Source organism: Carassius carassius, chromosome 16, assembly GCF_963082965.1.
Source record: "Carassius carassius chromosome 16, fCarCar2.1, whole genome shotgun sequence".
In the NCBI taxonomy this organism is placed as follows: domain Eukaryota; kingdom Metazoa; phylum Chordata; class Actinopteri; order Cypriniformes; family Cyprinidae; genus Carassius; species Carassius carassius.
Window position 1 is genome coordinate 11335269 of NC_081770.1, and position 17365 is coordinate 11352633.

Consider the following 17365-nt stretch of genomic DNA (forward strand, 5'->3'; position numbering starts at 1 on the left):
GATTCTGCTTCGCGGTCCGCTCTGAACAGCTGAAAGCCCAGCAGATGGAGTGCGCTGTCCGGTATGGCGTCATTCAGTCAGGTTTCCGTGAAACACAGAGCAGCAGAGTGAGAGAAATCCTTTTTGTCCGAGAGAGCAGAAGGAGTTTGTCCGTTTTGTTGGGTAGAGAGCGGAGATTTGCGAGATGGATGCTAGGCAACGGCGTTCGAAATCCGCGCTTCCTGAGTCTGACGAGCGCTCCCGCTCGCTTTCCCCATCTGCGCGTCCTGAAGCGCTTGATCAGTGCCGCTGCTCCTCCGATAACAATGTTCAGTAAAACGTCTGTATAATAGAAATCCGGAAAAATATCATGTGGTGTGTTCTGCTGAATGTTCAGCAGTTCATCCCTGGTGAAACTGATCGTGTTTGTTAAACAAAAAACCGGAAAAACGAACAAAAACAGTACAAACACTGGAGAGCCAAGCACTGAAGCAGCCATGTGTGGCGCCATCTTGGACATCAATTTGCTATATTATTTGCTATATTTGCAGCTGTGCAGCTGGTAAAGGATTGTGCAACCATCTGACAGCACTTTTATATCAGACAGCCCACTACGTGCAGCTAAATTTACAAACCGTCCCACCACCACTGGCCTGCACGAGTGAGCCACAGAGATGGCATCGTCCAAGAACAGGCATGTATTTTTCTTTTCTGCACTTGGTAATAACACTATTAACGCAAAGAAAGTATATGTAAACATTAAAACATAGATTAATAATGAACAAAAGTTCAGATTAAGTAACAAAAATGAAAATCACTCAAGATCAATAAACAATTTTTTACTATTACTGTACTTGTTTTATATTAAGGGAGTACATGCAGAGGCAGTGAGTGAACTTTGTGTAGTGAAACCAAAATCAGTTGGGAAGACTGGAATCAAGTCTACCCTATACAAGGCTTACATGGGTAATTCACAACTCTGTTTATGTGTGTGTGTGTGTGTTTTGTTTGTTTGTTTCTGTTTGTTTGTGTGTGTGCGCACAGCTACAGCTTTATGTCTTCATGACTCATAATTTGTGTTTGATTTCTTTAGGTCCCTTTCCAGATGCTGATGTCTTGGCTTCTGGTGCAAAACTAAATCGTATAAATCCCAAGCCTATGCTGGCACACATACTATAGGGTATGTCAAAAGTAGAGTTGGTCCCCTCACAATTTGATCCTGTACCTCGTGGCAGTCCACTTTCTTACCAATGTCCCTCTATAGCTGCAGGTGTTCCTGATGTTAATTTTCCCCCACTACCTGTGCTTGGTTATGAGTTTGGCTGTAATTTTAAATTTGTGCCCACACACCATCAAGTACTTCATCTGGAGTCTATAAAGGTTACCCATAGCTCAGCTTGCCAGATTGAAGAGGCCACAAGACTACAGTCAAAATGCACTGCTTGGGGACAAATTCTGAAATCAAGGGTTACTGCAAGCAGGTTCCGGGAGGTTTGTCATGTGGTTGGGGATTCACCTTAGTCAGTCATTGTCCACAAGAATCGTTAAAGGCACAAGGCAGACAAGTGCTATGAAACGTGGCCTTGAACTTGAGCCAGATATTTTGAGAAAATATTCTGAGACAACCAGTGTTAGTGTCCTACCATGTGGCTTTATTATCAACCCAGAAGTACCACATCTGGGAGCTAGTCCAGATGGACGAGTCCACGATCCATCTGAAAAATTCCAGTTTGGACTAGTGGAGGTAAAAAGCACCTCTGCTGAAAACATTGCTCAGGTTCCGTTTGTGGAAATTCAAAGAGGAATAACCAAACTTAAAGAGACCCATAAGTACTACTGGCAGGTACAAGGTCAGCTTGCAGTTACTGGTCTACATTTGTGTGACTTCAGATTGCACAATACAGAGGATCTGGCGAGATGATGCCTTCATAGCATCAATGAAAGACAAGCTAGACATGTACTATTAAAACGTTTACATGGGTGTCTATCTGTCAGCGGTATGAATGGACACTTTCTGTTCATATTATATTATGAATTTAAGATTTTTTCTTATGTATATACTTTATGTAGTTGAGTAGTATGTAGCATATTTTGTAGTGTAGATCTTATGTAACATATTAGATAAATCACAAATTATACTGTAACATTAAATATATAGTACTTGCTCTTAATTAGATGTAAATATGTACATACCAAGCTGAATAAATTTTGTATTCGATATTCTGTAACGTATATGATATGCATACACATTTACTGGTTGTATATATTTATTTAATACAATGTGTGAAATAACAATGAACACCAGAACAGAGTTGACCATTTTTTTTTCAGGAATTATTATAAAAAGACTTCATTGTCAGCTATTTAATTGTATCCGTCCAATTATTTTCGCAAAAAATGAATATAAATAATTTCAATATACATAGATAAACTTTTACTTTACAATACAATGGCTGACGACCGTTCTGTCTGCAACAGCCTTCACGAGAATGACGAGATCTCGCGATAAGTGATGTTGAGAACGTGATATTGCTATTGAATTGAGTCAACACATTTTTTTACGTTTAGAGGACAAATAATCTAGTTGAGTCAACTTTCAAACTAGTTGAGACACTGAAAGTTAACATTTTTTTTAAGTGGATGAAAGCACAAAACCTGAGAGGAGATCCTTATATAAACCACCGTTTACTAAGAGAACAGTTGATTTGCAATGGATAATTTTGCATGGTGCTGTTGCAGTTAATTCATTTATTTCAGTTTTAAAGAGGTTGCTTCTGTTTGTCCTTTTTGCTCTGATATAGAAACCATTTTTCATGCTTTTACAAACTGTTGTCGATTGCGACCTTTATTTCTAGTTGTAAGCAATGTTTTCAGGAGTTGTAATGAGACTTTTTCTCTGGAAACTTTTATTTTGGGGTTCAAATATGTGAGGAAAAAAAGACTTGTTTGTCAACTGCTGAATTTTGTTCTAGGCCAAACAAAACTGGCCATTTATACAAGCAGGACAAATAAAATAGAACCGAATGTAAATCAGAATGTAGTAGATATGTTTTCAAACTTGGTGAAGTCAAGAGTTATTGTTGATTTTCTGTATTATAAGTCTATTGGTGATTTTGTTGCTTTTGAATGTATTTGGTGTTGTAATGAGGCTCTGTGCTCCGTGTTCTGTTTATATATATATATATATATATATATATATATATATATATATATATATATATATATATATATATATAGTGAAGTGACATTCAGCCAAGTATGGTGACCCATACTCAGAATTTGTGCTCTGCATTTAACCCATCCGAAATGCACACACACAGAGCAGTGAACACACACACACACTGTGAGCACACACCCAGAGCAGTGGGCAGCCATTTATGCTGCGGCGCCCGGGGAATATATATATATTATAGCCATTTATATTATAATACATATATATATATATATGAGTGTGTGTGTGTGCACTTTTTATATATGTGGAATTTTTTACTGTGCTGTAGGATTGTATTGTGATTAGGTTTTTTTCTTTAATAAAAGTTTTGTTAAAATTCAAATCCTCTCTCTCTCTCTCTCTCTCTCTCTCTCAGAAGGACTAGAAGTTCAACTCCGATAAGACTGTTTGTGCTCTTTCCATTGATCTCTTTAGTTTGATTTACCTAAGCTTCTCCTCAGTTATGATATTTTACAATCAATATGTTCAAAGGTTAGTTAGCCTTGTCATATTTGGATTTTGTAAATTCTTTGGCCTCATCAGAGTAAAGGATGAGACTGCCTACAGGGTGGAGGTACAGCACCTGGCCACATGGTGCGCTGACAACAACCTGCTCCTTACCACCAACAAGACAAAGGAGCTCAGGAAGAAGAAAGGAAGCATGCATGACCCATCCACATTAACAGGATGGTTGTTGAACGTGTCTCCAGCTTCAAGATCCTGTGAACCACCATCTCCTGGACCTGTCCTGCACCACAAACACCTCCAGCCTGGTCAAGAAGGCTTACCAGCACCTCTTATTCCTCAGGACACTGAAGAAGAACCAGCTGTTGTATTACAGTCTGGTATGGGAACTGCTTAGCTGTTGACCGCAAGGCACTGCAGAGGGTGGTGAAAACTGCCCAACTGATCACAAGGACACCACTTCCTGCTATTGAGGATATCCAAAGAATACGCTGTCTAAGTCATGCTCGCAGCAACCTTAAGGACTCCTCTCACCCTGACCATATACTGTTTAACTTCCAGCCCTTTCAGAGGTGATTTAGGAGCCTCTGGACAAGGACCAGCAGACTCAGAAAAAGCTTTTTCCCTACAGCTGTCTCCTTACTAAACTCTGCCCTCTGACCCCCCCCCCCCACCACCGTACACACACCTCACCCCTCCTCATCATCATCAGTTTACAAACAAGCAAATAAAAGTTACCTTGTTATTACTTGCACTACTGCCTGTTCATCCCAGAATACTGAGTAATCCATTTGCACACTGAAATATTTTTCTTTGCACTTTTTACTGTCCATTGCACTAGTGTAAATGATGTTCATATGTTCATAGTTTCTGCTTATAGTGTACATACACTTATTACATATTCCATCTGTATAGTATGCTCACAGTACACCTATCTGTATATCATGCTGACAGTATTTAAAATCTGTAAATTATGTCCATAGTACTGCCTTATCTGTATATTTATTGTACATTTGTACAATTGTATACACACGGTATATTCTGTACTTACTGCTTATTGCACTTCTGGTTAGATGCTAACTGCATTTCATTGCCTTGTAACTTACATGTGTAATGACAATAAAATTGAATCTAATCTATCTAGCTATCTACCTATATTAGGGCTGTTAATATAACGTGTTAATTAGATTAATTAATTATCGAGAAAGATAATGCATTAAAATTATTAACGCAGTTGACACAATTGCCCCGCCAAAGACATGTCATACAGTCAATTGATGACTAATATGAGGCAAAGCAACAACTTACTGTGTGATGGAGCCTATAGAATATCCATAAAAAAGGGTATGGGGCAAAATGCCCCTGTTTTAAATTTTGTCTGATATTTACATCACATAGTTAAGAAATATCACACAAGCTGTATAGGCTAAGTGCAATATCACACGAGTGCAAATGTGGTACTCATCTTATACAACAGTTCATTAAGAAGTTAATATTGTGTTATTTCAGACACAATGTTGTCTGTTTTGCTCAATTTTGCGAACCAAAATATAAAGACAAATCATAACTGTTCATCCCTGAGCAACTCACAGTGGCATTTCATTTCTTAATCCACGTTTTAAATGAATTGGGTGAACCATTTGGCGTGTTAAACCATTGGCCATATTCGCGTTGGCTTTAAAGTGGTGCTGAACAGACCGATCGGTGTATGACATCAAAGTACCACGAGAGAGATTCAAAAGCACAAGGAGTCGCCTGCTCTCTAAAGCTCTTGTGGTTCTTTGATGTCAAACATCGATCGGTCTGATGGTGATGACCTGCTTCAAGTTAAACAAGCCTAATGAATCAATGAACCATTCATAAAGAACCATTTACTTCACTCCTGAATGAATCAGCCATTTGAACAAGTCAAATGAATGAATAAATGACATGATGACTTAATCATTAAGACATTTACCATCACCTTCTGGCAGTTTTAGGTTATTATTAGAGTATCATTTCATTAAAGAAATAATTTAATATTTTCATTGTAATAATACTATTAAGAAAATAAATTAATAAAGTTATAGTTCATCCAACTAAAAATGACAATTCTGTCATCATTTACTCACATGGTCAGAAAAGAGTAGCTATATGTAATAAATTTGATTAAACAAACCTTTTTCTTGCTGAACATACTTTTTGTACGCTGAACCTACTCTGTTTGATGCTTTGCACAACAATGACTTTAAATGATCTTTTCAATGTAATTTTTCCAAATTTGATGTGCGATTAATTGGATTAATTAATCACCACATCATGTAATTAATCAGGAAGAAGGAGGCGGGAACAGGCAGACAATCAAATGGAACTTTAATAATAAAATAAACACAAAACAGCGCATCAGCCCCTCATGGACGACTGATGCGCACCAAAATAAAACCAAAAAACTATATATATATAAATACATTTGAAATGAGAATTTACATTTAATAAAATGTATTAATATTCAGCTTAATTACATTTATTCATGAATGCTATTTACTTAGGATTTCCTGCAATAATATACACAGTCATTCAAAAACTCCACTAGTTCTTTATGCATAAAGCACATTTAAAAACAGTCACAAGACTGACCAAAATACTGTACATGAAAAAAAAAACATACACATAAAAATGCTCAAAACTTAACATATTCAAACATCATCAACATGAAAAACCTAAGGAACATTGGTTTTCAGAAGAGATTTAAAAACCAATAGAGATGGAGTAGCTCTGAGTCCTCTGCGTTTCAACCTTGTGCAAGGAATCATAAGTATGTTTTGATTACCTGATCTTAAATCTCTAGTGGGGTTATAGGAATGCAGAAGTTCGGATGGTTAACGTGTGGCAAGGTTGTGTAGATACTTGTAAACAAATAAGAGAATTTTTAAACTTATCCTAAAATGAACTGGGAGCCATTGAAGAGCTTGCTTTAGAAATTTGGCTGCTGCATTTTGGACCAACTGTAAATGAGCGACCTGGGACTTTGAGATGCCACAATACAAAGAGTTACAATAGTCCATTTGAGAGGTAACGAAGGTAGTGAATTTAAAATAAGATTTAAACCAATTCAGGACTGAGTCTATTAGCCCCACAAAACATTTTAATCTAGATAGGAACAACTGATAGTCAATAGTATCAAAAGATATTAATCAGAGCTTGATGTCTGCTCTCTCTTCTGTTGAAGACTTCTAGATCTGATGTCATAAACAAGAACAGCCACAGTAACCACGCCCACCAGAGCAGAGAGAGCCAATCGGATAACAGCTTCATTAAAACCACAGCACCAGAAACAATTTTCTGAAAAAAAGAACAATGCTGAAACAGAAATATCATTAATTCAATTTTGTGGAAAAACATACTATGATGACATACCTGAACATGTGTGACAGACTTCACTGATGTCCAGATGTGTGGTCTGGTTTCTGATGGGATTGTTGAGCACACAGGTGTAGCTGTTTTTATCCTGATATTCCACCTCCAAAGGTAGAGAGAGACTGATGCTGAGATCAGACACACTGATGCTGGACAATAAACTGTTTCCTTTGTACCAGGAGAGAGTCACATCACTCACATTCACCACTGAACACAACAATGAACAATTCTGCTGTGATGATGATGAAGGACAGTCTCTGCTGATGACAGGAATAGACAGACGAGCTAGAAAACATGAGAAAATGAAAATAAATGGAGAAGTAGAGAAAGCAAAGCATTTAAAAAAATCTGATCTAGAAAGAAGGTTTAGCAAGCAGGCAACACTGTCACTGAAAACCTGAGATGAATTATGAGACATGATTTGAAAATAAAGCATACAAATTTTAAAGTAAATCTCAAAGAATACTTTTTTTTATTATTATTATGCTTCCTTTCCAATCAAGCTTTTATATAAAGGAACTGACCATTAAAGTTGAAAAAAAAAGTCAATTAAAGAAACACCCATAGCAGCAAACAGGGTAAATATTCTACTAGCCATAGAAATTAAGACTGATTTTAATATCTATGACAGTTAAAAGATAAAGCCTATATAAACATTCTACTCACCGTAGACAGTGAGATTGAATGTGTTGAGTGGTTTCTTTGTGTTGGTGCTGGTTACTGTATAATGTCCAAAGTCTGTGGTTCTGGTGTCTCTGATGATCAGAGATCCAGTCTGATCCATCTTCAGTCTGTCTCTGAATCTCCCAGCAACAGCATCCTCATAAACTGTTTTCTTTTCGGTTTGTCTGTTGATTCGAGCTATGAGAATTGTGTTGGTGTTGTGTATAAAGCTCCACTGTATCTCATTAATTGTATTAACATCAGGGTTTAGCGTGACTGATTCTCCCTCCATCACTGACTCTGACTTCACTGCATCATCACCAAACACACCTGATCAACAAACAGAATATCTACTCAGAATATGAAGATTTACCACATTTATCCTTTTTGTCATTTCAAAAGTATTTAAAAAGTTGTCATGACAAGAAAAACACCATCACTTCACTAATTTAATTGAAAGGGACAGCAGCATCAAAACAGACGTTTCTGAGTATATTATTCTCATACAGCTTGAATATAATAGAGGCCAAATTAATGCTGAAAATAATAAATTCCAGAATTTTATTTGTGTAAAAATGGTGAACAAAGTGAACAGAAACCATTGAAATACTCACCAGCCAGACTCCATGAGCACAGACAGATGAAAAGAAACATTTTTTTCAGCAGTTCACGAAACAGTTTCATAACAGAACTTTGATAATAGTTGTGTCCTGACACAGGTCTGATAATGTTGAATGTTTCGTAAAAAAGTGAATGAAGCTGTCGGTCTGTAGCGAAGTAGTTTAGTAAAACTCAGCGGTGAGTGTAAATAAACTCCTTTAGTAGCTCCTCCCTTCACCGACTGAAGAGGACTTCTCAAAACGACACTCTTGATTTAGAAAGAACAGAATGTGAACTCATAAAAACATAATTTAAACATTTTCTATTAATAAAACATATATAAACCTTTAGGTCAGTGGCAATTAAAAAAGATTCATGTACTGAAGTGAGTGTGTCAGATTACAGAAATACAGACGTAGCAAACTTCCAAGGAAAAAATTCCCAAAAAGCATCCAAATAAAAGGAATGCAGCAATTTCAGTTCTTCATTGCTGTTTTCCACTTTTCAGACACATTCACACAGTTGTTTTTATGGAACCTATTCGATTACATAACATTACCAACACAAATAATAAATGTATCACATTAAATGCTAAAAACAATTATCAGTAAAGATGACAATTACCTAAATTTGGGAAGATGGTTTATGTGGAGTAACATTTACTGTGGCTCTGCTTTGGTTTAGTTTGGAATTATTTTCAATAAAGGAGCAAAAACTTTTATGTGTCACGATCCAAAAGGAATGAACCGATAGACTAATTAAGCATATAACAATCTAAAAATATTAAATTCAGGAGAATCTAAGTCAGTAATAACTGTTTTTAAACTTAATCAGTAAAATGGGTCTGTCTGTGTGGGAGGAGCTACTGGAGGAGTTTATTGACACTCACTGCAGAATTTCACTCAACCCCTTCACTACAGACCGATAGTATAATTCAAATTTTCAAGAGCAGCAAGACTGATTGTATTAAATAAAATGTTTATTTTCTTGTTCTTATTCTCATGGAGTCTGGCTGGTAAGTATTTTATGGCTTAAGTTTGTTCACCTGCACATTATCCTTTTATTTCCATCATTTATCTTTTTTATAACATTTATACTTGCCTTCAATTTTGTAAGTTTTATCAGACTTAACCAACCCTTTCTGGCCATTTCAGTAAGTGAACATTGAAATTTGTGAAGAAAGGACCAGCTTGGCAATAAAAAAATTTTAATTACTTTCAAAATGACAAAAATATCAAATGTGTTTGGCTAAATCTTCATATTCTGAGTAGATATTCTGTTTGTTGATCAGGTGTGTTTGGTGATGATGCAGTGAAGTCAGAGTCAGTGATGGAGGGAGAATCAGTCACGCTAAACCCTGATGTTAATACAATTAATGAGATACAGTGGAGCTTTATACACAACACCAACACAATTCTCATAGCTCGAATCAACAGACAAACCGAAAAGAAAACAGTTTATGAGGATGCTGTTGCTGGGAGATTCAGAGACAGACTGAAGATGGATCAGACTGGATCTCTGATCATCAGAGACACCAGAACCACAGACTCTGGACATTATACAGTAACCAGCACCAACACAAAGAAGCCACTAAACACATTCAATCTCACTGTCTACGGTGAGTTAAAACACTTTACACAGTCACTCATTTTAGTGTAATTTATTCTACTAATAATATCTGACAACAAAATATCTCTACAAAAATGATGTAGTAAGAGTTGTATTTGTTCTTGAAAACGTAAATAATTATATTAAATTGTACAACAGAAAATATACATCATCACCACAGAATAATGTCATTTCGGTTTCTTTTCCAAAAGTCATGACTACTTCCACCATATCTAAAAGAAAATATTTTGTATGTGATCTTGTGAGGAGAATAATATTTTTGGGAATACATTTTAATGTAATTAATTTTAGCTCAGTTCTGATACTGATACTTGCATTTTAAACATCAACCCTTTATAAAGGTGTGTAGATCAAGACTATCAGCACGGACCTCTGTGTGTGTTAAACTCAACACATCAAACTGTCTTACTTAGTGTTAATTAGATTTATTCTCTTTTTCCAGCTGGTCTGTCTGTTCCTGTCATCAGCCACTCTTCACAAAATTCATCTTCATCACAGCAGAATTGTTCATTGTTGTGTTCAGTGGTGAATGTGAGTGATGTGACTCTCTCCTGGTACAAAGGAAACAGTTTATTGTCCAGCATCAGTGTGTCTGATCTCAGCATCAGTCTCTCTCTTCCTCTGGAGATTGAGTGTCTGGATGATTCCTACAGCTGTGTGATCAACAAAACCATCAGAAACCAGACTCAACATCTCAGCAATGAACTGTGTCACACATGTGCAGGTACATCTGTGATAATATTTTATGTTTATGAACACATTCACTCACACTAACAACACTCTCCTTCACATCCTCCAGACTCTGTATCTCTGATAGTGTGGATCTCTGCTGCTGCTGCTGCTGGAGGTGGTGGATTTATGTTGATCGTAGCTGCAGTTGGGATCTTCTGCATCTGCAGCAAACACAGAAAAACTGACCAAGAAGGCAATAATAACTTATGGTTTTTATAAAGCTATATAGAATTAAGGTAAAATTGTGCTTAAATGTAATTTCATGGGTTGTTTTGTTTCTGTTATTATGAAACAGTTCAGACCTATGACAGGGAGATCACTTATGCTGATCCTACATTCTACAAAAGACATAAATCGGTAAGCTCTTTTATGTATTTTTATGGTGTGTCTCAGTTTTATTTCAGCACTGAGTGATATTTAGGTGTGCATTTGTGTGTTTAATGATTTACACAAACTAGCACCACAACAGATATTTATAAAAGCAGTAGATGTATTTCAGTGTCCCTTTATCTTCTGCTCTGATTGGTTTAGTATTGTAGGGTCACACAAACCATCATTTAAAGGCACTACATTATTGTCACATCACAAACTCTGTTACTTTTATATATATATCAGATATACATGCTAACCCAAAATGTGGAAATGCTATATTATAAGGAATTAAAATGTATTTATTTATTTAGAGAGACAGAAATACTGAAATATTACATCCATTTTTTTAGACACAATCTCATGGTAATTCATAACTAGTTTCTGCTGATACTGTATGTGCAAGAGTGGATACAATCTGGTACAGTATGTCTGTAGATTAACAATAAAGCAAAAAAGCAAAGTTTTTACAACCAAGAAATATAGACACGTTAAAATGTTTTTGGGAGAATGAGGAGGATGATAGATAAAGAGTAAAGTTCTTGATAAATAAGGTGTTAACATGCATCTGTGTTTTCTTTCAGAGGGTTAAAGAGCAGGATAATGTGGTATACGCAGGGGTGCGACGTTGATCAACTCCGGATGAAAATCTGATTTTTATTTTGGGTTAGTAGTTTCTTACACCTCAAATACAGGACAGAAGATGGAATCACATAATACAAATGTGAATACAGTGTGCATAAATCTGATTAAGACATAGCACTCTTAAAAATAAAGGTTTAAAATTGGGTTTTTTGCAGTGATGCCAATGAGCAGGACACCTTAGGGCCAGTCCTGGAGGCCCACAGTCCTGCAGAGTTTAGCTCCAACCCTGATCAAAACTCACATACCTGAAATTGTCTAGTAACTCTGAAACCTTGTTTAGCGTCCTCTGGTGTCTTTGATTTGTGTTGGATCTAATCTTTGCAGGGGAGTTGGCCAGGCCTGGATTTGGATTTTGTTCTGGGGATAGAAATTTTGTTTTGGACAAAATCAGCCCATCTGGCCTACACGGAAAAAAATAATAAGTAAATTTACTTAATTTTTATTTGGCAAGTTTTTGCACAAGCATTTTTTAAATTTAGTTAATTAAGTAAATTTAACATTTGGAAATGAAGTAAATCTACTTAACTAAGTTAAGTAAAAAAAAAAAAAAACCAATAAGTACATGTAACTTGACCTGTTAAATTTTATTGAGTAAATTTAAATTAAAGCATTTAGCAGACATTTTTATCCAAAGCGTCTTACAGTGTATTCAGGCTAACAATTTTCACCTATCATGTGGAATCAAACCCCCAAACTTGCGCTTGCTAATGCAATATTCAACCACTGAGCTACAGGAACACTTCAAGATCTTGTGAAAAATAAGTGAAAATTTCACTTACTTTATTGGCATAGAAGAAGTAAAAAAGACTAAAACCGAAATCAAGGGTCAAGAGCCCAACTAAAGCAAACACTGATCTCTAACATGGTTACTTCAAATGAAACAATAAATCAACATCTAAACTAGGGCTGGGCGATATATCAAACGATATGATCATGCCATGGGCGTCAGTTTGGTTTGAAATGTGGTGGGGACAGAGACGCATTCAGAAGTGCATTTTCAGAAGTGGTGGGTACAATGATGCATTTTTTTTTTTCTCTTTCGCGCAGGTCATGTTTTGAAAGACGTCCTGTATCTTATTAATGTAAATAAATAAAAATGTATACAAAAATGTGATGATGTCCGACTCGTTTTATGAAGAAGAAAGCCGTACAAAGCATTAGACATATGATATATGACCCACTAATCTGCTTCATATCATCATATAAGTACCATGTTGACAATATGACATGGCCATGACGTGGTTTAATGTACCTAAACAATGATTACCAAATTTCTCTTTCATGATGCTTTGTTATAACCACTGAAAACGGGGAAAAAAATCTAACCCAAAATCGTGCCTCGCTCTACATTATCCCGCTTATTACATGGCTACCCACCAAATAAATCAATAATTTGACACAAAATATTGATTTAAAAAAGAGTTTATTGATTTAAACACGATTGTATTGCTTCCGCTAAAGAAAATAGTTCCGTCTCTACGATTAGAATCCTGCCGCGTCCATAGCAACGCTCTGTTTTTCATGGCAACGGTGTTATTATCAAGAAATAACAGACTTCATTCTACAGTGGAATTCAACCAAGCCATGTAATAATTTGATTTAATTCCCAGTACAATTTACCATATCTAGACACAACACAACTTAAGCACTACAAATTTTATCAAGATTGAAAAAGCAAAAATACGTGTAGCACATGAACACTATTGACTATCACACCATGATCTGACTTCTCTCAATTCACAACAACATGCATCCATCCAATCTACATCAGGCATTTTGACTAAAACTTGATCCATTCCTCATCATCATCATCATCATCGAAATCGACGCCTATGGATCATGCGCATCTAATCAGTAAAGCTGCTTCCGTGATCACCGCTAAAATCTCCATCACCTGCTTATAATTGGAGTGGCATTTAATAGACAGAGCCGTAGATCGCTGACAAGCCACGCCATATCGCGTTCATTATCGCAGATGAATCGCCTTCGATAATGAACGCGATATGGCGTGGCTTGTCAGCGATCTACGGCTCTGTCTATCAGAGGTGAGACTTTCAAGTCACAAGCAAGTCTTCAAGTCATATTCAAGTCCTCAAAGGGTTAAAGCTAAAGAGATAATTAAGTGACTAATTAAATGATGATTGTGCATTAATGATGAACATCTGCTGTTAACAATCAACATCACTGAAGTAAAGAGAAACACAAGAACTACAACTGAATTTAGCCACAGCCTTCAAATGAAAAAAAGTAGTAGACTGACACTAGAGTTGTGACGTTCGCGAACGAACCGATTCTTTTGAACGGCTCATAAACATGAACGATGGGAGCCGAGTCGCGGCTGGAGGGGAGCCGTTCTTTCTGTCGTTCTTTTTTCCTATGCGTGTTTCACACAGATGCACACAAATGAGCTCCTCCGCGAGACAGAACAGTTGTGGGGGAGGGGCGCACCCAGCGCAGGCAAACCCTTTATAGCGTGATGATATTAGTTATTAGTTGTGCACGCATCCTTCACGTGAGTAGGACTCCAGTGGAAAAAAAACCCTGCGTGCCTCTGTCATTGTCAGCTGTCACAGACATTCATTGCAGCCTACTTTGTTATTGTTCATTGACTTGAAGGGGCTGATGTCCTATTTGCAAAGTTTACAGTAGTATGTAGACATTTCCATTTTATTTATTAGAATTTTATCTACTTTAAATATTTTTAGTTTTCTATCAAAATGTTCTTGTGTGATAACAATGTTCTTGTGTGAAAGTGTTTGTAGTAAAAGCTGTTTTGCACAGAAATTCATTGCAGCTGGCTTTGTTTTTGATGTTTATTTGTGAGTAGGTATTGTATGAATAACATAAGTCAACGTAGCTTTACACACACACACACACACACTTTGTACTAAAGGTAAATCCAAAATAGTGATGTCACTGTCTAAGCAGAGGGATTTGTGCAACCCTATGGAATATAGTCCACACATGACAAATGAGGTAATAATATTTCAGAATAATTCAAACTCAGATATTGGTGTGTGATATCTGAGTTTTAATTATTTGACTACAAATCTCACCTCATCATTCCTCCCAGTGATTATTTCCAGTATAAACTGAGATGCCCCCGAGCTGGCTTCTTAAAACTGACTAAATATTTAAAAAGAGCCAAAAGAGCCGTTCTTTTGAACGGCTCTTTGAAAGGAACGGATCGCGAAGATCCGGATCCCCTCAAAGAGCCATAAATCCCATCACTAACTGACAATCAGCTATGACTTAACTGAAGTAAAAAAAAAAAATCACAATGCTTCAATGTTGAAAGACACAAAAGGAGACAATCAATTCATGTTTTTAGACAAACACACTTATCACACGATTCTAAATAGTGGTGACAATTTTTCATACTGCAGTGCATGACGGGAATTTTTACTAAGGTTTTACCCAGCATTCAACATTTTGTTGATTGTCACCACTGTTGAGAGTCATATGCTGGTTCTTGATGTCTGTGTGTGTCTGCAGAGTATAGTTTTTCAAATTTTGTATGCACTTACTTAAGAGATCTAACGTGACAGTCAAGGGTCAAGAGCCCCACTAAAGCAAACACTGATCTCCATTATGGTTGCATCACTTTAACCAATAAAACATCAACATCTGATCCTCTGTAATTCTCAAGAATAGCAGGTTTTCATCATTAATGCACAATCATCACTTAATCACTTAATTATCTCATTAACTTTAACCCTTTGAGGACTTGGGATATGACTTGAAGACTTGCTTGTGACTTGAAAGTCCCAACTCTGGTAAAAGCTGAATGTCAGTCAACAATCCCAAGAAGACTATCTCACGATGTCCAAGTCAACATGAGTTATAAGCAGAAAAAGCATAAGATCATCTGTCACTTCAAGGTTTGATTCAGCAATGCATATATGTTTGTTGCGAAAACAATATTGAAATTGTTTTGAATCAAATTGCTTTGAATTAGTAAAAGGGTCAAGACACTACCTAAAGCAAACCCTGACCACAATTATGGTGGCATAGTGTTTTTTTTTTTTTTTTTTTTCAGTTGAAGGCTGTGGCTAAATTCAGTTGTAGTTCTTGTGTTTCGCTTTACTTCAGTGATGTTGATTGTTAACAGCAGAAGTTCATCACTAATGTAAAATCATAATTTAATTAGTCACTTGATTATCTCTTTAGATTTAACCCTTTGAGGACTTGAATACGACTTGAAGACTTGCTTGTGACTTGAAAGTCCCACTTCTGCTGTCTATTAAATGCCACTCCAATTATGTGATGGCGATTTTAGCGGTGATCACGGAAGCAGCTTTACTGATTAGATGCGCATGATCATATCGTTCGATATATCGCCCAGCCCTAATCTAAACCTTAGTTCATTCTCAATAAGATCTTCTGTACACATCTGACAGAAATAAAGTCAGTCTGGTTATTAATAAGTGGAGCTGGTGATGCTGTTTGTGGGGTTGTTTAATCAGATCTTGAGAGATTTCATGTATTTTATTTCAGTTGATTTCATCTAAGACTGTGTATGAAGTCAGTTGTAGTAGTTCTTGTGTTTCTCTTTTCTTCAGTGATTCTGTTTGTTAACAGCAGCTGTTCATCACTAATGCTCAATCAGCACTTAGTTAATCACTTAATTACTTGAATGCAAAGTTTTAAAACTTACATGGTTTAAATCAAGGCAATCTGTTTACTCAAACGGTATGAGTTAAGTTTACTTATCGGGTTTTACAGTGCAATTTCTTTTGTCTGTTTTCTTAATTGCAGAATATTTATCACATGAATCCAGTCCTTCGTGCTGTCTTTGCTGTAAACTGGTTTAAAGGGACAGAAGTGAGAGACTTATTTACCCTCATTTGATAAAACTGTTTTGAAAAAAAAATACATTTAGAAATTTGTTTCAGGTTTTTTATTAGTGTAAAAACTTTTCCAAATTACTTTTCCAAAATATTTAAAATAACAACTGATTTTACTTAATTATATCAGATTTGTAAGTGAAATTTTCACTTATTTTTCACAAGATCTTGAAGTGTTCCTGTAGCTCAGTGGTTGAATATTGCATTAGCAAGCGCAAGTTTGGGGGTTTGATTCCACATGATAGGTGAAAATTGTTAGCCTGAATACACTGTAAGACGCTTTGGATAAAAATGTCTGCTAAATGCTTTAATTTAAATTTACTCAATAAAATTTAACAGGTCAAGTTACATGTACTTATTCGTTTTTTTTTATTTTTACTTAACTTAGTTAAGTAGATTTACTTCATTTCAAAATGTGTTAAATTTACTTTAAAAATGCTTGTGCAAAAACTAAAAATTAAGTAAATTTACTTATTGTTTTTTTCAGTGTATATGGTTTCCCCATAAATGGGGTTAAGGCCTTAAATTGCAGCAGCAAATAAATGTACAGAATAAAATAAGACAGAAAAACAATATCATTTTGAATATACTGCAAATGACAAAATTATGTTAAAAAAAGTTCTCACATTTTTTTCTCACATAGAAATGTACATTTGTCAAGCTAGGATTCAGTAGGTTAAATTTACAATATATTCAACAACAATAACATTTTTATTAATGGATCAGTTCACTTCAAGAATGGACATTCTGTTATCATTTACTCTCCCTCCACTTGTTCCAAACCTGTATGAGTTTCTTACTTCTGTTGAACACAAAAGTGATATGTGAA

General features: G+C 36.0%; 2 protein-coding genes across 6 annotated transcripts in view; one reads left to right on the plus strand and one right to left on the minus strand.

Annotated features, from left to right (window-relative positions):
• The window catches only part of LOC132160252 (uncharacterized), an 849275-nt gene that overhangs the window by 680801 nt on the left and 151109 nt on the right, over window positions 1-17365 (minus strand). The gene's annotated exons all lie outside the window — the stretch shown is intronic.
• Window positions 9229-17365, plus strand: part of LOC132160315 (CD48 antigen-like) — a 79804-nt gene continuing 71667 nt past the window's right edge. The window contains exons 1-3 of one of the 2 annotated variants that reach the window (XM_059570082.1): window positions 9229-9329; window positions 9606-9932; window positions 10386-10720. In XM_059570082.1, coding sequence (XP_059426065.1) covers window positions 9290-9329; window positions 9606-9932; window positions 10386-10717 — 699 coding nt within the window. In that variant the 5' untranslated portion in view covers window positions 9229-9289 and the 3' untranslated portion in view covers window positions 10718-10720. Of the gene's footprint in view, window positions 9330-9605; window positions 9933-10385; window positions 10721-17365 lie in introns of those variants that run through there. The other variant, XM_059570080.1, reaches the window with a different exon arrangement.